Source organism: Simochromis diagramma, unplaced genomic scaffold (assembly GCF_900408965.1).
Source record: "Simochromis diagramma unplaced genomic scaffold, fSimDia1.1 OVJJ01000565.1, whole genome shotgun sequence".
Classification (NCBI taxonomy): Eukaryota; Metazoa; Chordata; class Actinopteri; order Cichliformes; family Cichlidae; genus Simochromis; species Simochromis diagramma.
Genome location: NW_024387304.1, coordinates 2,252,754 through 2,273,975, shown reverse-complemented (window position 1 = coordinate 2,273,975; position 21,222 = coordinate 2,252,754). Strand labels below are relative to the sequence as shown.

General features: G+C 38.9%; 2 protein-coding genes across 3 annotated transcripts; one reads left to right on the top strand and one right to left on the bottom strand.

Moving 5' to 3' along the window:
• Positions 1-84: 84 nt before the first annotated feature.
• On the top strand, positions 85-11,141 carry ifngr1 (interferon gamma receptor 1). 2 transcript variants are annotated; one of them, XM_040004165.1, is made up of 7 exons: positions 85-382; positions 5,074-5,179; positions 5,415-5,599; positions 5,690-5,835; positions 6,736-6,895; positions 8,006-8,136; positions 8,250-11,141. In XM_040004165.1, the coding sequence occupies exons 1-7, from the start codon at positions 319-321 to the stop codon at positions 8,616-8,618; spliced, it is 1,161 nt and encodes a 386-aa protein (XP_039860099.1). In that variant the 5' UTR covers positions 85-318; the 3' UTR covers positions 8,619-11,141. The 2 variants fall into 2 exon arrangements, with proteins under 2 accessions (XP_039860099.1, XP_039860098.1); XM_040004164.1 differs by having other exon boundaries at positions 86-382; positions 8,003-8,136.
• A 1,489-nt stretch (positions 11,142-12,630) lies between these two features.
• ltv1 (LTV1 ribosome biogenesis factor) lies at positions 12,631-19,844 on the bottom strand. The gene is made up of 11 exons (XM_040004162.1): positions 19,663-19,844; positions 18,794-18,925; positions 18,277-18,468; positions 18,094-18,181; positions 17,029-17,155; positions 16,242-16,464; positions 15,979-16,106; positions 15,747-15,886; positions 14,375-14,427; positions 13,732-13,932; positions 12,631-13,046 (listed from the first exon to the last, which is right to left on the bottom strand). Exons 1-11 carry the CDS (start codon positions 19,663-19,665, stop codon positions 12,936-12,938), a joined length of 1,398 nt encoding a protein of 465 aa, XP_039860096.1. The 5' UTR covers positions 19,666-19,844; the 3' UTR covers positions 12,631-12,935.
• Between the last annotated feature and the right edge of the window lie 1,378 nt (positions 19,845-21,222).

The window sequence follows — 21,222 nt, the reverse complement described above, 5'->3', positions numbered from 1 at the left end:
CTGTCTAAAGCTTTTGTTTTGAAAATACAAGCGCGTCTTCCGTTGACGTCGCCTAGGTGTTTTCAAGGTAAATTTGGTCGGTTGTATGCGCTTAGACACAAGCCGGAGTAGGAGCTGTTAATGATGCGAGTCCGTTGATATCAGCAGATTTGTGGCGAAATATAAAATATTTTTTATAAGCTCGCAGATGAGAAATTACACGTGTTGTTGTGACAAGTCTGTTTGACAAGTTGACGTTTTATTCGTTTTATTTGCCTCCTGGGCTCTGAAGAGGAAGTTTATTTAAATAGTCGCTATCACAGCCTCGAGGTCGGAACGATGTCTCTGAGCGATGAGTTGACTGTTCTGCTCCTTCTGATCAGCGGGGTTTCTGCTGTGATTGGTATGTAGACCCTTTTAAGTACTTATCTTAGAGTCACTGTTTCTTCAAACCTTGGGTTCAATAAAATTGACAAGTTTATACACCGAAGAGTACATACAAAGTTGATCTGTTTTGCGCTCTTTCAAGGGCAATCATTAATCATACGTTCACTTGATAAAGTTTTATTTATGTCACCATGTAATTTAAAGTTCCTGGCATGTGTCTAACGAGCTGAGCACAAAAGGAGAAAAAACTGGTAAAATGTGGACATTGTTGCACGTGACAAAAATATGGTGATAAAAGTAACAATCAAACTGCTACAAATATGTAAAGACTATGACTTAAAAGTTATCACAACACCCAAACGACGTGTGTGAAGGTTAATGAAATTGGCATGCTAAAAGCATAGGTAACGTGTTTCTGCAGTGTGCTGTCACTTTTCTTTTGGATAATCAAACACTTTATCCTCTTTGAATCTCTTTGAGGTGAGACATTTGACCAAAAATCTAAAGGAAAATCTTTTATTAAATTAATTCAATTTAATTGAACAAAATGTTACACTGGTCTTTAATGTCACCTGTTGGAGTTTTGGACCTCTCCCCCTTGATTTCTAAGATGTTTGAGGGTTTTCTTACGTGTGTTGTCCTTTCCAAATTTCCCTAACAGTGGGACTTGTGTTGACCAGGCCATTCCATAACCCTGAATGTATTTTTTTGTTGTTGTTGTTGGGAAATTAAAATGGGGATTTTGTGCTGTTCTTGAGAGCACCTCATCATCTCTCATTATCCTCAAACACTTTCTGACATGATGTATTCATGGTTAAGGGAATGACTGCAAGCTGTCCTGTTCCTAAAACACAGCATTTACAGCCCTACCTTTGACTCGTCTGTCCATAGCACATTCTGTCAACACACCGGGTCTTTTCCTGTATGGTTGCTGGAACGCTGTAGTTTTCCTCAGAGTTCTTTTTGAATAGCAAATTTTTCTAGTGAAGGTTGGATTCATGCCCCTTTTTTCTGTGTGTACTATTACTCTAACAGTTACAGAGCTACCTGTAGATGTCTTGCTGACATTTGAAGCTCTTAAAGATTTCCATTTCCTTCAAGCATCTGCTGTTCTGATGAGTTTGCTTGAGCAAGCAATGCTGTTCAGACTGGACGTCTTTTGTTGTTGTTGCCACGCACCCTTTCTCTGGAAGACTGCTCCAGCCATTATCTATAGGCAGTACAGTGTCCGTGAGATGTCGTTATTATTATTTCAAATCACTGTTTCTGGGAACTCATCTCCAGACCTGCTAATTTTGATAGCAGAAGCTAAGTTGATAGCGATTTGTTAATGATTTAAGGAAAAGATGGGTGTGGGTGTGTTTGGGAATGTTATGTGTTTTTAGACTTTGTGATACTATGAAAATATAAAGTTATAAATGTGATCAAGGTCCAGGCTGCTGCTGAGGTGATGTTCATATAATTGTGGCCATTTTACAATCAGTTTAATTAGTAATCAGGTAGCTCTGTCCCTGCTTGCTTCAAATCTTTTCACAGAAACTTTTAAGAACAGTTTCATTTAGTGGAAAACCTTTTGCTTAAGTTGTCATTTCCCTCTCAGATGCTTTGTCGTTCTATTTATAGGAACACAGCTAACCGGTCCTGTTGTGGCGCACTGACATTCTTCAATGCTGAACCACATATCAGCTAATTTTGATCAACTGCAACACTAAACTTCCCTTATAAAACAAAGGTCAACTATGGGCACTGTGAGTGTTTGCAAACTGTACTGTGAAAGAGGGTGAGGTCTTGATAAACCTGCTCTGTCTGATAAAGGACGGTACCAGCTACAGTGCGTGTTCCACAGAACTGAACAAGTCAGTTGATGACACTCTGATGTCCTTGTCCTCAAACTTTAATTCATCAAATCAAATACGTGTATGTTTGTTTGTGGTTGGTTTGGTGGCGTTCATTGGAATTTCAAACATTTTAATTATTATATGACCAACCCAGGTCCATCAAGAAAAATGTTTTCTCTGAAAGTTGACCTGCACAAACAATCTGACCTCCACCACATCCTACACATTTGAGATGAGGTTGTTTGGCTGTGAACTGCAGTCATTAACTTTCAGTGTGTTCACATCAACATCACTTTATTGTTTTTCTTTTTCAAAGAGGTCTCAAATATCACCTGAAATGACAAACAGTAATGTGGCAAATTCTTTGATTTAACCTTGTGTTGGGCCAAGTCATCATTAATGATGACCGCAAAAAATACCCCCTAACCCTCTGACCCTATGGTATCAGAATATGTTTGTTTGGGTTGTTTTTTTTTTTTAGCTTTTAAAAGGTTTAGATGTAAGGTTTACAGCTGCACTTTAGGGCAGTGGTATGAATCAAGCAATAGACAGCAGACAAAATCTTTAAAACTGATCATTTCTATAGTCGTCCAACTTTCTTAAACACGGGACCGTCTCATGTTTCCACCATCCGTCATACACATGAACTCTGTGCAGGATTATTAAATAACATCTAATGGGATCGGAAGTGGCAGGTTAATTCTTGCCCTTTTTGGAATGATTCATTCATTTAACTTTAGCTGTAACAACTCATATTCCTAGATGTACAGTAATTTCCCATAATAGCATGACAGAGTTCTACTACTTTTAATAGGAAATAAGACAGCCCCCAACAAGAACTCTGTAACTATGATCTACCTAACAGTTCAATCCTTGGAGAGAAATAGTAAAGCTCTATTACTTTTGGATTGTTCTTTAGCCTTCTACACAGTTTCACCTCAGACGTCTCTCACAACATTTAAAGATTTAGAATAACAATCTCAAGGCCTGGATTCTTGACTTTCTAACTAACAGGAATCTGAGTCCAGATTAATAGAACTCGTTTCAATCAACTGGTTCCCCACAGGGATGTGTGCTATTGCTATTATTTATCCTGTACATAGCTATGTGCCACAGCAGGTATGGCAACAGGATCATGTTAAAAGTATGCAGATGACCCTGTTGTTAGCTGACTCTAGGACAAAGCGATCAGCTGCTGCAGAGTCCGTGATGACTTTGTGAATGGTGTGATGAGTTGTACGTTCAGGTAAACATATTCAAGACAAAAGATGCCGTTAAATTTAGAAAATCTACACAACAGGTCAAGTTAACTGAAGGTCAACTGCACACTTAACTTTGAAGCAAACTCTGCAGCCGTGTGTGTATTTATTCTTTTTTACGGCGCCTGACACCTTTGATTGTTGTCTGTGGCTGTTTTGAAAATGAGCATTTGAAGATGGATGGCTCATCTACTGCAGATGGAGTCAAGGAACTTGAACCTGAGCTGTTGTCCTGAGAAGCACACACTCGTGAAATCTTTCAACAAAGATTATATGATTTTGCAAAACGTTCAAAGACTGATAAGTTGTTAATACCAGCAGTGAACACAATAAGCTCTAAAGATTTAGCAGTTTATACATTTTGGTTGGAACCTGATGTGGAAGTGTTTGATACTGGCTGTAGTTCTCCAGTCGCTAAACACTTTCTGCAGTGTGTGTTTCCTCTGGACTGTAGTGCCATTTATCTAACTAAATTACTGTTGTGTGAAATTTGTATAAAAACGCATAGAGATGATCTTTTCTTGAATATAATTAGAAAGCCCAAAAAAAAAAAAAAAGTAAAAGTTTCTGTAGCGCCTACTTTCTGTGGTCCACACAGTGTCATTGTTTTGGTTGGTAGTTATGGACAGCATCATGTTCCTGGTGTAATTAACTTTCACTATTTCTGCTTTAAAGTTATCTTTGCTTTCTGAGTTTGGTTTTCATTTTTGCATGGATCAGTAAAGGCTTTAATGTAGCTTTTCCGCCCACACCCAACGTTTTTGACAATTACCTTTGGATCCTTGTTTTGCTTAAATGTTGATGTTCACGCCCTTTAAGACTCAAAACAGGTGAGACAGATACTGAGTAACAACGTGAAATGCTGGAGAGAAACCAGAAAAACAACAGCTATATCTGCCATTGTAAGTTTACCTTGAGAGAAAGTATGCGTTAACACTCCCTCTCTTGTGAAATCTGACACAGGAGCAGCGGCACGGTAACTGCATAGACTGTTCGTGTCTGTACAGATCTGATTGGCTCCAATGATAAATGTGTTTATCCAGCTCTGACAGCACGTATGAAAGTTGAAATTTTAACAAATGTTTTCTTTGGTGTAAAACTAACAAAAATACCCAACTACATCCACCCCGCTAACAACATCCACCTCACTAACAACATCCACCCCGCTAACAACATCCACCTCACTAACAACACGCAGCAAGCAGAGGTGTGGATATGATGAAACTTCAGTTCCTGTGTGCAAATTTCCCAGAAGAATTTCCCAAACAAAACAAAACAACATTGTAGGTGGCAGATTGTTTTTTTTTTTTTTGTTTTTGTTTTTTCTTATGTCCCCTCAGCTCTGAGGGTGTAACCAGGCAACCCTATAATAAGGCTTGATTACATGATTCAACCATGTAATCAGTGGGAGGGCCACTGATGCAGTCAGGTGTTTCTATTATTGTGTCCACCCCATTTATAGTAATGATGGTAAGCTGAATATTTCTCTCCTTCATTTCTTCGAATTTCTGAAAAGTTCCCAAAGAAAAATAAAATGTGACTTCTGGTGGAAAATGCTCTGAACGGGATATATGAAATAAATGTCTCTTTCCTCTTTTTCTTATTTGCAGTTTTACCTCCAACAAATGTAAGAGTGAGCTGCCAAAATGTAAAGGTCTCTGTCCGCTGGGATTACAGAACCCAACCACAAATCTTTAGAGGAACCCTTCATCCATGGTAAGAAAAGAGCTTTTATAATACATTATGTTCAAACTTATTTGGATTTTACTTTGTGTGATACAGGTGCCTAAATGCAGTGCTGTGCTTGTTCTGTTGCTTTGTGCGCTCCCGTTTGTCAGCATTAGACTCTGGAAAGACTTTTTTATTTTTGAGAAACTTAAACTTTCCTCCACTATATTTAAAGTATTATTCATGGAATTAATCTGTCTTTGTTCTTTTGTTTTTTATTTAGGAATTGTACATTTGAAACCACAGATCACGAGTATGACCTGAGCAACTGTATCTGGAAATCTGGGGATGAGAGATATCTCAAGTTCATGTATGTCAGTGTAGCAGCTGTACAGGGAGGCATCAAGTCTGAAGCTGAGAAGTCAAATACTTTCTCCTTTAACAGTTTCGTCACAGTCGACACAAAATGTAAGCAATGCTGCTAGTAAACATTTGCAGAGCCTGGTTTAAGTGAGAGAGATGGAGATTAAGCTTAGATATCTCTTCTCTTCTTCTTAGGTTCTTTAGAGTTCCCTCCTGTAGAAATAGAACTGAAGGAGAAGATGTCCACAGTAAGTTTCCAGAATCCCCTCAAGTTCTACAAAGAGATGGCACAGAAGGACACGCGTGAATACCAAATCGACTTTAAAGTTAAAAATGAACAGGTAAGGGGTGGCTGGCATATACCGCTGAAAATTGTGTGTTTTTATGTTTTTTGACAAATGAAACCGTGGTGATACTTATAAGATGTAGTGATTTCATTTTAAACCTTGCATATTCTTTATGAGGAAAAGAATCAACACATTAATAAACATGAAAGCTGCATGCTGCACGTGTTTATTGGCTATAACAGAATACAGAATTCCCATGTTCAGTCTTTTAGTTCAATCATTTGATAAATGCGCGATAAATGCAGGCTATCTGCTCATCCAAGTGAAGTGTATGTCAGTATAGCAGCTGTGCAGGGACTGAAGTGAAGTGAAGAAGTCACTTGGATGAGTGACGAAACGTTTCTCCCACAAAACGCTACGTCCGGATGAACAGAATCAACTTTTTGGAGATTTACTTTCCTGGATGATTGAGAATGCATCAAGACCATGATAAGGCTCAAATGTTTCTCTGGGTCTATACAGATGTTTTTTTTTTTTCTTATTCCTGACCAAAATGAGTCTTGATAGTGAAGATTTTGATCAAATTCACATCCTTGTGCTCTGGGAAGCAGTTATGAGTCTGTAAGATCATTTTCAGGAAGCTTTTTGGGACGCAAAAAATATTTTCGTGTTTTTTATTGCAGACAAAAGTTTGCTGGTTGTAAACTACATCTGAAAAATTGAGAAGTGACAATATTAACTGCCTCCTGGAAGAAAATCAAGAATAAATATGTTGTATATAGTATGTGTTATATAGTACTTATTTAATACCTGGAGCCAGATATGAGCACGAGCAGTCCACCTGTTGGTAATAACGCACCAATGCGCTACGTGTCACAACCACCATGATCTGCATTATTTCTGGTAATTAACTTGAATAATCAAGACATTAATAAATTCCTCTGTGACTTTCAGGGAGCCTTTCCAGTGTCATGCACAGAAAAAATCTGCCAATGTAATAATGTGTCATTCAAAGAGGGTGTGAAGAAGTGCGTCAATGTGAGTGGAACGTTGTTTGTCAGGGTCGGTGCTCAGCAGGTGGAGTTCAAGGAGACAGAGACATGCACGACCCAATGTAAGTGTTTTTATTTTTTGTTTTTTATTGGAGGTGTGGGACAGAGACGAGTGGTTTTAGGATCAACAAAGTTGAGAAACTAAAGGCACAGGCACATCTGTCAACAGGAAGTAGTTCAGTATTTGCACAGGCCTCATGCAAACTCCGGGTGGGAACTCATTCATTCTATTATTGCAATGTGACTAAAGCTCCAGCTATTCATGAATTATTTTTGTACCCTTAGCGATTTGCATCTCATACAATATTCAGATTGTTGGGATACAAACACTGAAACACTGACGTATGTAAACTATATTATTATGGTGACGCCTAACAGTGTTTACTGCAAATGAATTTCACTGTTTACCAAAGTTTTCATGAAGCAGACCTAGAAGGAATACTTCTAAATGTTGGGGAATATTATACTATATTATATATTTAAGGGCATCAGATTTGCATAAAGAGAACAGGTTGGCTGGTTGGGTCACGTTTTAACTGGTCAAACTTTAATGTAACTGCTGAGATCTGGGGCTTGTTTTTTGTTTTTGGTGCTATACTGGTGTGAAAAATGGTCAGAATTTGTTAGCGTGACTACATGTTAAATAGATTTCCAAAGGACAATAAATTTGTAGATAAAACATTCTTTTAAGTAGTGTCCGAGATATTTGAATGCTCTGCGTCTGTGAAGGTTCTCATGCTCTGCGTTCAGTCATCATAAGGCCACGGTTTCTACATGATTAACTTGATGGGAGGGCATTCAGAAGAGACTCTTTTTTTTTTTTTTTTTTTTTTTTTTTTTTTTAAATGTAAACACCACAAAAATCAACATAGAAGCTTGAAAATATCCGCTGAGTACTAGAGTTAGGGGTGCAGAATGTCCTGGCAGAACACGTCTCTAATTTGGGAGCACATGTCCTGAGCATCTGTTGCATGTGATCGCACAGCAAGCATCTCACTGGGGTGGTAGATCTATAGTAACTGCAGGCTGAAGATGTTTAAAAATGCAGCCCTGTATGAGTTTATGGGTTGGATTTGTAAATTAGAACCAACTGATGTCGTTTTTGTTTAGTTTGGTTTTAGCTTTACTTTGTGCCTGAATTAACCTTTTGTATGTTTTGTTTTTTTTAGCAGGTTTCAATGAGGTGATACTCGCAGCTGTGCTGTCATCCTTGCTTTTATTTGTTCTCATTGTGGTAACAGCTTGCATCTGTAAGCTAAAGGCGTGGACATTTAACCCCTCAGATACTCTACCTTCGTCTCTGGTAAAGTGTCAAATAAAAAACTAAACTAAAATAAGCAGGACATGATGACATGATTAGCTGTTTTTTTTTTTTAACCTTGTGCCAAATGCTTTTTCTGTTCCTGTACCTTGCAGAAGGACAGTGCAGGGAATCAGAGCAAGCATCCACCCAACCCAACCGGACCACACATTAGTCGAATCTCTGTCAAAAGCTTAGGCAGCAGTCAGGACGACCCCGAGGAAACTGTTCTTCTCAAGGACACCGGTCAGTCTGCAGACAACAGCAGTGCTGGCTCTGACTACAACCCTAGCAACTCCTGCTACGCAGAGAGACCGCATTTGGACAGCAGCGATTCTGACAGAAGCGGGACGGATGATGACTCTGGAGATGACTCTGTAAAGACGGAGTGTGTTTCAATTGAAGAAAGGTCTGCTTATGACTGCCCACATGTGATGATGGACATGGGTGGTGGAGACATGGTTACAGGTTACACTGGGAAGTAAGTCATGACTCAGAGGACTGAAGCTGTTTTTTTTTGTTTAAACTCAGGTCATCAAAGGTTAACAGCCCACCTTTGGAATGTGAGTTTATAACAATATGAAATCTTCACTATATTTTTGCCTTTTGAACATATTCGGCCAGTGGTTACCACTGCACTGACAGACTTGGCTGTCTCAGGGAAGCAAGCTGGACATCTTTGTCTTCCAGCTGTTTTCTGTCGGGTTACAGAGGCAGCTAGCTGGATCTCTGCTGGTTTCTGCCCCTGCATCAGATACAAGGATAATAGGCAACTTTTATACACAGTCTTTTAATCTCTGCTTAACATATATGTCTATATATAAAGTGATCCGGCACAATATTAAAATCACCTGCCTATTATTGTTTCGGGCTCAGCAGTGCTATGTGACAGTGTTTCCTTTCACTGTGGAGTGGAGCTTCTCTGCATTGTGCTTTTTTCGCTACATACTGCAGAGAAGTGATCAGTTTGGACTTTTTTCAGTGTAGTGAGGTGACTGACTGATGTAGATTAATCCAAAGGAGGTTGTTGGAATATTAACGACTACTTTGATCTATTGAAAGCAGTTGCAGTGAAAGGTGCAAATATCTACTGATTGTCAGGGGCAACCATATTATCTAATCTAAACAAATATAATGTATTTGCATCTTTTTGTATTGTGCTCTACAACAATTGCTTCCATTCATTTTCTAAATTTGTGTTGGGGCTTATCAAAGCAGTGTCACAGCGTGGCTGGGCCTATACCAGCCGACGGTGTGTGTAAGACATTTGGGACAGGGGCGTCCGTCCATCTGTTCTCTTAACTTTATATCTAAGGCAATGGAGCCTGTCTGAGACTCACCCTGGGGGAAAGTCTATCACCAGGCCAGTGGCTCAAATAAAACCCAACTATCTATAACGGTAAATAAACATGATTGTTTTTCTGTCTTTTTGTTGTATTGAACATTAAACACTCTTAAAATGCCTTAGAGCCATTGTAAGGGTTTTGCATGAATAGTCAGAGACAGACCAGGGATTTTCCTCTCCTGACAGCAGAACTGCAGGTGTCACAACTACCTTTCAGTGCTGCTGACGGTGCCACACCTATGCAGCCTGTTGTTTGGAAAAACTGCAGCCGGCAAAACCTGCTCTGTAGGCCATGGGTTAGTGCCTTTTTCTGCTTGCCTCATAAGCACGCAGGTTTGTTGTTTACTTCAGGGTTGATGTTTTGTTTTTTTCTATGATGTGGGAAGTGTAAAATATTGTTGTATTTTTGTACAGCTTATATGATCACATTCTCTTTAAAGGTCGGACACTGGAATGATTTTTTAAGTTTTTTATGTGCATTGACCAAGAATGTTTGCTTCCAGCATCACTAATAACATGAAAACGTATCAAACATGAGTTTTTCCTCTGACTGAAACATTTAGGCCTGCTCTCTCCTCAGCACGCGGTCCTTTATTGCATAACAAGAAGGAATGTAAACACATTTTATCCTGTGGGGATTAGACGGCACGTTAAAATCGGCAGGAACCCGGAAAATTGCTTCTGTCTTGTTTTGATCATTTATTCAGAACTTTTATGATTTTATCGCCAGCAGTGACGACTGTTTATGGCTGGGTGTGACTTGAAGTGTTCCAATACAAATCAAATGTAAGGGGATGCATTACAGGTGAAAAGAAGGAAAGAATTTTCTAATATAACTATTAATCTTCCATTGTGGATTACTTAAAGTAAGAATATTTGTAATATCTATTTTCTGAAATGTAATGATTTTGCATTATCATACATATTTCTTCCACGACACTATCCTGACCAAATACAGTGCTTTTTTTCATTTTGCTCATATTTTAGTGTGAATGCTATCGTCAACAGTTGCCATGCTTTTTATTAATAAATTGAGTGAAGTGCTGTTGAAGTGGACATTTGAACTGGCCAGAAAATGTGTTTTTGTATTTTTTAGTTTTTGTGAAGCATTATTTAAGTTTATATAATATCACATTGAAACTTGCCAAGATAACTTCTTCGATTATGATCCAACCAACAAAAGTAAGAAATACTGGTGTTAAAGGTAACGTGTAGATACATCAGTATTAGGCTTTTGGTTGCTGTCATGTTTTATTTTACCTCAAGTCATATATTTGGATAAAAACAACAAGGTTCTTACTTGCTCACTAAGTTACAGGCATAAATTGTAGGGTACAATCAAAGACGGTAGAAAACACATAATCCTGCTAATTAATAGACTAATAAAAAAATTGAACTAGTACTCCAAACTGAAGCAAAAATGTCTTGAACAGCAAGCAATCATTTCTTTATATGTTTAAAATTCTTCAGACTCATTTATTTTAGATCATGGTTCATTAAAGCCTTAAAAAGGCAACACTAAGCAAACAACTTGGCAAAGAAACCATTTAAAACTTTGTCTAGGCACTAGAAAGATACTTTTTTTTTTTGCACCACTCAGGTGATTTCCTAAGAGCAATTAGCCAATAACTTGCCATATTTCAGCATGATGTGTTCTTGGAAAAAAAAAAAAAATACCCGCTCCTTTTGAGAAAACTGAACAAGTTTTTCTCAGTGGCAGGCCTGAAAAGCTTATCTGCAGATCAGCAGATGAACCCATGTAAAAGTGATGTGGTAGTTCAGAGCAGGTTAAACTGGTTTGCAGTTCAGTGGTGACATTTACAGTAACGTACTATGTTGAAGTGCTGCCGTGGTGTTCTCTATCAGTGTAACAGGGAACATGTAAATTTTAACTGATTATTCAGTCGCCTTTATGTATAAAGCCAGCATGATACATGATCTGCTCTAATCCTGTTGAAGTCAATTAAATCTGGATGTCAGAGCAGCACAGCTCAGCTGATCACAGCCTGCACTGGCCCTGTAGAAATAGAATCAATAGAAATTACTGCAACTTAAATTAAGTGATTGTTTTCTTCCCCATACCCACTTTAACTCCTGACTTTAGTCATTTTTCTGTTTAAGTATGAAGGCAGAGACGCACATCTACAAAGAGCCTTTTTTTAATTTCCTGTTTTTCGCTGCTTGTGCTTCACAAAACTTTACTTCAGGCTCAATCTCACATTCCACCAGTAAAGATGTGAAATCAACGTAGCGTGGAGAGAAGTGCGTTTCCTTTATTGTTGCAGGTTAGGTGTTTAAAGTGACCCTCTAAATTGTTCTTGTTTGTACTCCACCTCGTTATCCTTATTTGTTGCTCACAGCTCAGTTTAGACATGTGGCTAGTAAACAAGTTGCCATAGCAATGTTAGTAAAATTTGTGGTGGAGCTGATCCCTGTTTTGCTTGATGGGCAGGCCGCCTCCAGCTGCCTGCGTCAGAGCTCATCTCTGTTTGAAGAGGAGGACAGCACTTTCTCCTGTTCCAACTACAGAGCTTCATCAGCCCCTGCTGGTGATTAGTTGGATCTACAACAGCACAGAAGGACTTAAGTCTTGTGTAGCAAACAGTTTAATTCAATTGTATTGATGTTGTTGTTTTTTCTTTTAATTATGCTAAATGTGTTGATATCTCAGCCCTTCAGTGAACACCTATGAATTAGTACAAAATTTAAAGTTTCTGAAATGCACAAAAGATAAACATCTTGTATTTACAGTAATAGTTTAGATGTTAAATGTGTATCTTAAGTTTGTGCACAGACACATAAGCTTTATCAATGTAAGCTTATTTCATAACATCATATAGTGACCAAATTACTACAATTATAATCATTATAAAAATGCTCAGAAACTACTCGTACAAACTCGGCTCTTCAGACCGGACGCATCTCATTCACTATGAGACAAACAGGCCCATAAGAAAGTAAATGTACAACTAAAATGCAGACCTGTTAAACATCATATACAGTGAGTTTTTTTAAAATTGATGATAATAACCATAATAAAATTAATATTGCTGCTTAGATATGATTAACACAGAATCAGCCACTGAGTCATCCACCTTATCACCTGTGGTAAAAGTACAGCATGACAAGACTTAAAGAAAGAATCTCAGAAACCTGGATTAAAGTATTTTTAATAAAGGCGCAAAATTCATATTTGACAGGCATGACTGAAGCGTGACAGCCTGTCCTTCAGTATTCCTTCAACAGCACGATATCCTGAGCCAGATTACTGGAGATGAAATTTTAATTTTTTGCTCTTTCCTGAATGAATTGGATGATTTGGGGAAACCAAAACTTCGCAACATCCCCTCAGCCCTCTCATTTGCCATGATTTCCTGTTCTGTCAGCTCCACTGAGGTGAAGAGCAACATGTGACCAGTTGAAAAGTCAGTGTAGGCACAGGCCTGGCGGGCAGCTGCTAAAGCTTCAGGCCTTGAACATTTGTCCTCAAGTTCAACATCTGCTTCTCCTGTCGGGCTTTTTCCTCCTTGAATGCCATTTTATTGGCTTTCTTTTCAACTCTTCTTTCCTAAAGAAAAATACAACAAAATAAAAAATATCAGGAATCAAAATGTAAAACTGATATTCTACAAATCTCTTCATGGCATAATCACAGCTTCCTTTCTGTGGGAAGGCTTTGTAACATCACATATTTCATCATTAAAAAATAAATAAATAACTGAGCCTAGTCAGCACAGGATACCAAAGTATTTACCCCAGTTTGCACTTGGATTAGACTCCTTTCAATGACTTCTTCAGCTCGTTAATCTTAGGCTGGGTTAAAGAATTAGACCTTTGTCATTCTGACTGTCAACAAATTCCAAGAAAAGAACAAAACCAACATTGACTTGGTCCTCAATAATCTGTCTATCCCCAAACAGGCTCCTCGCTCTCAATTTTTATAAACACTTCATAAACACTTGGTCTAAAAAACAGCTGGTCAGTGTCGTTTTATTCTGTTAAAAGGAGAATATTTTCAGCAGTGTACTAATCCACATTTGGGGCTCAGCAGTACAGAGAGACTAGGTCAAAATTAACTCGTGCTGATGATGGAGACAGCTGATTTTAGATGGTGCTGAGAGGAGTCGTCTCTGATCCACTGTCACAGCAGTGACTTCAGATACAGCTCGCTGACCTGCTCGTGTCAGGTCACAGGTGCTGTGACTTCATCATTTGGTTCTAAACTGTTCAGAGGCTGGGACAGACGTCCTCACCTTACGTTCTTCCTTGATAGCCTGTTTCCTGGCCTTCCTCTCTCCTTTGCTCTCCTCTTTGCTTCGAGGCTGAGCGGAGACACGAGGCAGGTCTGTGTCGTTAATTCTCGTCATGCGCTCTGCCTGCTTGGCTGTGAGGCCTCTGGCTGGGAGCACATCCAGAGGGATGCCCGTCTTACTGGAAACACGGATCGGCTTTGGCTAAAGACAGAGAGAATTCAATTCAGACCACACGTGAATAAACATGAATAATGAACCTTAAAAAAAATGACTCAAACACATTTTCTAAGCGTTTTATAAGAGCCTATCCCAGCTGTCTCGCTCTAAGACAGCTGGGATAGGCTCCAGCACCCCCTACGACCCTGAAAAGGATAAGCAGAAGCAAATGGATGGATGGATTCATAAGTCACATTACTGACAACAACAACAGGATTAAAATGAAATAGATTTAAGAGTTTTTCAGAATTTTGAAGGTCTGACTCTGATTCTGTTCATCTGGACGAAGCGTTTTCAGTGGAGAGACCACTAAACGTTTCTCGCTACGTCCAGATGAACCGAATCCACTTAATAATCAGGAAGATCGAGCATGCATGGCTATATTCCTTAACATTTGTAAAAACAAAATTCAGTCTTTGTTTTTTACCTTTTGAGGTTCTTCGATGACTTTGGGTCTGTTATATATGTTGGAGTATGTACCTGGAGGAGAAAAGAAATGGATAAAAAGATCATCTGTAGAATAAAGATGTATTACACTTCCCACCACTACTGAACAATAAATTAAACCAACACCATAAAGTAATCTCAACAGTCTCAGTTTGTTGGAGCTGCACTCATCCAAAAGCAAGACTTCCAAAATAATTGTTTTATACTATTTTGCACAAGTCTGTAGATTCTCACTGTTGTACCATCTCAGACATCCTACCAGTGATCTGAGCCAAAGGTCTCATATTTGAGTTCATCACTCCATAAGACCTGCCACTGATTTTCAGTCCAGTTCTTGTGTACTTTGGCTTTTCTTCACATTTTTTGACAGCCATCCTTCCACTGAATCCAGTTCTACTGAGGCTAAAAACTAGATGCTTCAACATAGGAGCCAGATGCATCATCCAGGCCTTTGTTGTGCTGTTGTTTCCTTTGTTGTCCACATGCCCTTTTCCCTTAACATATTAAAGTCACTGCTCACCACACTATGTCATACCAAGTTTTGGCTGATAATGCTTTGAAAATCACGCTGCTGGTACAATAAATATTATTTTATGCCTGTCAAACTGTTATCTATGGCATTTTTGTAAATGCAGCTAAAGAAATGGGAAGTTGTTTCTTTGAAAAGGCTTGTAGTGATTATATCTTTAGGCAAGAGGCAACATGCCTAAAGAGATCATCTGAAGCAGTTTTGTCATTTCATTCCTTCAGTTAGGGGGATTTTATATTCTTCAATGCTTCACAGGTCAGTGTTAAATTTTCTTTTTTTAAAACCACCGGCACGTCAGCAGGGCCATTTCACAGCTCCTTTTAAATGAGTGTAACTCTGTTACAGTTTGTGCAACAGGCAAACATTGAAATGTGTCAGTAAGAACAGAAGCTGAGCTTTACAGGGATATTTGGTTTGTCATGGTAGCACAAAGCATTCACAAGGTAGTGCTGTCTGAAGACAGATTGATTTTGTCATTTTACAGCCAAACTTCCAGGTGGATTGCATCACTTGGGTGATAAAGGGTTCAGAGGCTAAACACAAAAAAGACATTCCTATGAAAATGCTCATGTATGAAAAACTAAAGAAACACTTTGAAAAAACCATCAGAGAATCAGGAGAACTTGAAAAATTACATTAAAAAAGTGGACGTGAAATACAAAGAAATGAGGGCTCAAGACTTTTACGCAGTAATATTCTGCATTTAAATATCTCTGGAAAGATGAATGTGTTTGTTTGTTCTCCCGAACGATGTCACAGATCAAGAAATCTGTTTACAATGTTAAAAACTTGGATGAATAAAAGAGCTCAGAATAAAACTCACTGATGATTGTTTCACAGTCCCACTTCTCTTCTGGAGCTTCAACAACAACGGTTTCCATCTCTTCTTCTTCATCCTCATCTTCCTCCTCCTCCCTCACAACAGGAAGCTCTTTGGGACCTAAATCTTCCGGCCTCAGAAACCTGATCCACAAAACAGAGGGGAAAAACCCCACACACATTAATCAAATAGATCATTTAAAGCCACACCACTAAAAGAATGAAATATCACTCACTCCTTCTCTTTCTGTTTGAAGTAGTCCTTGAGGACTTCATCCAGACGAACACTGTCTGGTTCGATGAACCCTTCCAGCTCAGCGTTGTCCAGCGGACCGATCTCAACATCATCAAATTGTTCATAAAACTGAAACGGCACCATACAGGAAGTGTGAGCTTTCATGTCTTATCTCAGGTGCTTCATTTGTCACTGTACTTTTACATGAAGATGGGGAGAGTTCCTGACAGAGAAAAGACTCCATACGAATGCAAAAATGTTCACCTTTTCAAAGCGGTCGTCCAGCAGGGTGAGCTGCTCGCTCCTCCTCATCACAGACGAAGTCAACGAGTACTCAGTGAAGCGACTCTTCGTCTCCTCGTCCATGAACAGAAACTCTCGACCGTCCCCTTCCGCGTCCTCGTTGCTGGAAAAACCGCCTTCAGAGTCAAAGTCGCCTTCCTCATCTGTGTCCTCCCACTCGTCATCATCATCGTGACCGTCTCCTCTATCACAGGTTACACAAATACAAACAATTACAACAGGATATGACAGAATTTTTGCACTGTGTTAAATATATTCATTAGGTTAAATATATTAAATACTGGCGGTGCCAGCTAACATCTACATGCACTCTGAACCCAGGGCTCGCAAAATCGCTAGCCCGACGTCCCGGTGCTAGCGATATCTCCGGTCGGGCGACCAAAATCTATCTCAGCCGAAACAAAATGCGTTTTAGCAGTAAGGAACAGTGAGTCTCTGTCTTCCTGTTTTATTCAAAATGAATTGAGATACAGCTCAAGTTTTAGATTGGGGTGTTTTGATGATCAGAAAATACTTTTCTGATTGTGTTATAAAAGTTAAGGCACCAAAAGTCACATTTAAACAATGTTGCTGTAGCGAAAATGAATTTTTAGGCATAGAAATCAGCCTTGCAGTTACAGTTTCATTCGGGCTTTACAAAAGTCTCTAAATGTCTAGAATCACAAATCTGGAATAATCTCGTTTTTTAAAAGATACAAAAATAACCTTTGAGGGATAAAAAGAAAATTTTGACTATTGAAATTCTTACTCCACAGCTCCAGTCCCACTGTTTGCTCTGATGATGAAATCATCATCCAGGATGTTGTTGGGGTTCTCAAAATCAAAGTCATCGTCGAGCGCAGCTACAATGTCCGGATCCATGTCGAGCCGGGGTCCTGGAGGAAAGTGTATAAGACAGTTTCACTGTGACGTCAGGAGCCGAAGGTTGGCTTTAGGTTGCATCACATGTTAGAATTAACACATTATCTTTAATATGAAACAAAGTATATTTATGTAAATGTTTATATTATTATAGTGAAACAAAATTTTACACAAAATATCGATGTATTGAGCTCTACGCTGTGCTCACTTTACTGCAGAAGCAGAAACTGGTCACAGAGAGGGGTTTGTGTTGGTGTGTGGGCGCTGCAGCCTGTAGGTTTCTACTGTTAACTGAAGTTATGAGACGGTGTGTTTCAGATCAGTTTACAGAGTAAAATAAAAGTAAAGTAACGAGTAGTATAACGACCGTCTTTCTCCAGGGAGTAATTAAGTAACATACTGCATTACCTTAAAGTATTCCGTGTATCATGTGTTAGAACTTTATTTTTATCAATGACCAGAACAAAGAGGGGAAATAGCAGACAACATGTAATTAATTTGCATGAATGTAATGTCTTTCATATGTTGCTTAGAGATGGCGGCGACTCTCAAAGTGGAGCCAACGAGAATCGATAAGAGATATCGATAATGGAATCGGAATCGCTAAATTCTTATCAATTCCCGTCTCTAGATATGACACCACAAACTGACTCCCACCACATTTTTGCATATTGTGTTGTAATTTGCATGTTTGACAAGCACGGCTCTAAAACCTGCTGTTCTGCTGCAGGACCCAAATCTGCTGATGAGACGCAAAATTTCAGTTTTGTTTGGTTTTAGAAAAATCTTCTAAATCGGGTCACACAGTAATTAGCGTGGCAAATCTTGAGCGACAACATTCAGACAGTATTTAATGATGATTTATATCCAAGTTATTAAGATAACTATTATTTTAGAAGCTTGATAAAGGTCCTAAAACACTTTATTCCATTTTAAGTGATGGGCTGTTTACCTGAAATGGGAGCAGCTTTGTTCAAAAGTCCCACCTTCTCTTCAAACTCTGAGGCGAACACTGAAGAAGGCAGGTTGATGGAGGCGGCCTGCTCGTTGAACAACACAGGGATCATTTTAGATCAATTCCTCAGAGTAACTAGATGGTGCACAAGTCTGTTAAAAATGTTTCACAGCAACTCACAGGATTGTCCTTGTGCACGATTTTTTCCCCCTCATTCTCCTCCTCTTCATCTTGGAGGGAAAGAGGCTGTCTGTCAGAGTACACCAGCTCAGATGGGCCCGACGCCTCCTTCAGGTGCTGAAGGTAGTTATAATCATCATCAAAGAATACGCCAAATTTCCGCTGCTCCTCACGCCTCTTCTCCGTTTCCACCTAAGCAACAACAAACACATGATCACAGCATCACATTAACGCGGCATTTCTGAAATGAAGTGAAATATTAGCCACCGGGTTGTAGCCCCTTTAGTTTGACCAAAGTAAATCAGAGCAGAAGAACGTGATTGAACAAATACAGAAGAAGAAATAACAACTCTAATTATGACAAATGACTTTGCTGATTCCTTTTTCATTGTGAAGTCCTGAACAGTTTAACCCCCTTTAGGGTTCTTAAAAACCAACAAAAGCTAAAATCAGACATTAAACACACATCCTGTTAACATGAGTAAAACGACTTATGATCAGAACAGCAAGGTTGTACCTTTGTGGCAGGCAAGAGGACATGCTGTGGCGCTTTCTCATCTGCAGCCAGAGGGTCCTTTTGACTCCTGTGGACGAGGTGAAAGGTCACAGCCTTCTTCTTGTCAATAAATGCCTTCTTCTTTCGATGGGGCTGAAAGAAACAGAAAAAAAGCCAGAGAGAAACTTTGAAAGACTTCTGAAAGCCTAAATGCCCATTACTCAAGACCACTTTCAACAATACAACAAAGTCTGGCTGATTGGAAACAAAATATAAATAAACTAGAGCTGATTCAATGCTCAGTACTGTATTACAATACAAATACAACACCGTGGGGATCGTCACGCAATAGTGTTCTCAATAAGCAAACGTAACACGGATTCCTTATGGCTGACGCCATGGCAAACTTGGTTAAATTGTCAAAAATTCAAACTTAAGCCATTTCCTTTGTTTGTTTGTTTTAAAGAATAGTTTTTACTTCAGTCAACTAATATGTTTTCCCCTCACCTACCTACCTACGTTAAGTTTTTAATCCTGCTGTAGTTAACACCTATAACAACTTCGTTTTGTAATGTAGTTGCTAATGCTGTGTGAGATGCCACTTTACTACTTACGTCTAACTCTTTGAGCAGGGTACAACAAACGCTGCCAATGATTTTAGAGACTCTTTTAGATCATTTGAGTTCATGGGTAAACTCTCTAGCTCACATGAACAGGATTAACAGGACACTTTTCATTTAACTTACTTTTAAGTTTTCAATGTCTACTTCTAATTATAAAGCTATCACAACCTCTCGCTCACCAATTTTTTTTACCACTTTCTTGGGGAATTGGCACGTTAGCCACTGTTAGCTAACAACATTAGCTGCCTTAGCCTGGCAATATCTTACCATTTTGTTATAGAGTCTCTCCTGTTTTCCGACGGGTCAAGCGAAAAGGTCTTCAAATCTCGATTCACGGGTAGCTGTTACAACATGTAACCGTTTAAGTGCTCACTCCTTCTCCGTTGTTTATACACGCTGCCTTCACCTTCACCACGCTGATGCTACCATTACTGGAAAGAACCATTAGCAAGACTAAGGGGGTATAGGCATCGATATGAAAGCATTGATATGCTACGATAAGGTTTTCTTTCCCACAAAAAATAAATAATGTTGTAAAATATTTAAAACTATGTTTATATTTATAATATTATTCGTGATTCCTGCGTGTCATGTATGTGTAATTTAATTCCACGACATTATGGAGTTAGTATATTCCAAGAATTTTTTCCCCATGCAACTTTATTTATATAGTGCCGAAAAACAAAAATATTTTTCGGTCCTTTAGGGGTCGCCACACCGTATTATGTGTTAGTGATGGGCAAAAGAAGTTTTTATGAAACACTGAAACGTTCGAAGCAGAATTGTATCAAGGTTTCAAAACAGTTTTACGTGTCTCCACAGTGACATCTGCTGGACACAATGTGCAGACAGGCGTTCTAAGTGCACTTACTATATCAACAATTATGATTAACACTTGTTCTGGAGAAACCACCGTACAAGCAAAAAAAAGAAAGAAAGACAGAAAAGAAAAATGCTGTTATCGTTGAACAATTCGTTTCAGCAAATACTATTAAATTCTCATGTTAAAATACAAAAGGCTTTTTCATGTACTAAATAATTCAGTGCAACGCAGGACAAACCAATTTATAAAGAACTTTTAAAAAAAAAGATGGCTATATCTATTGATGAACAGGTTTTCAGCTGTTTTGAGGCTGAGCTGTGCTCCATCCTTTGTTCAGTATTTGAATAATCTCCACCTTGCCTCGGCTCCAAACCACACATTAGGTTTCACTACCGTTAAGTAAACCTGCTTTTTCACTCTTGCTGCTGTCCTTCTGTAACCAGTCAGCCTTGGCATTATTTTCTACCTGTACTCTCTTCTTCAGTGTCTGTTGCTTTGTGTGGTTGCGACTCTGTCTCGCATACTTTCACATACGCAGGTATGCTTCCATCTTTTCCACTACAGATCACAAAGCTGTCAAACATCATTGTCAAGCTGCCTGACCTCGTCTGTCAGCCTGTTCATCACCACTGCAAACAAGAAGTAGCTCACAGCTGATCCCCTTACCAACCTAGCGGTCACTTCTACTGTCTCACTGTCATCATACATGTCTTGCACCATCCTCACATACTTCCATACATCCTCATGCCACTGCTGACTTCCTAAAGCAGCTGATTTTCAAATGAAGGCACAGATATGCCCTCAGTATGTCTTTAAATTTCTTTATTTCTTTCTTGTGTATAAAATTATTGAGGAAACATGAATGAGACACATTGTATGCATTCTCCACAGCTCCATTGACGCACACTGTAGTTAATACTATAAAGTAATATTTTTTATTGTATGTGTGTGTGTGTGTGTGTGTGTGTGTGTGTGTGTGTGTGTTTCAGCTGAGTCATATTTCA

Bases quoted from the DNA above. Each gene is read 5' to 3' on its own strand.
- ifngr1 (XM_040004164.1), top strand. From the start codon at position 319: ATGTCTCTGAGCGATGAGTTGACTGTTCTGCTCCTTCTGATCAGCGGG. The intron at 5,600-5,689 runs GTAAGCAATGCT...TCTTCTTCTTAG, and splicing joins CGTCACAGTCGACACAAAAT to GTTCTTTAGAGTTCCCTCCT. The intron at 8,137-8,249 runs GTAAAGTGTCAA...TGTACCTTGCAG, and splicing joins ATACTCTACCTTCGTCTCTG to AAGGACAGTGCAGGGAATCA.
- ltv1 (XM_040004162.1), bottom strand. The intron at 18,469-18,793 runs GTACAACCTTGC...GTTGTTGCTTAG, and splicing joins TCCTCTTGCCTGCCACAAAG to GTGGAAACGGAGAAGAGGCG. The intron at 13,933-14,374 runs GTAAAAAACAAA...CTCTGTCTTTAG, and splicing joins TCATCGAAGAACCTCAAAAG to CCAAAGCCGATCCGTGTTTC.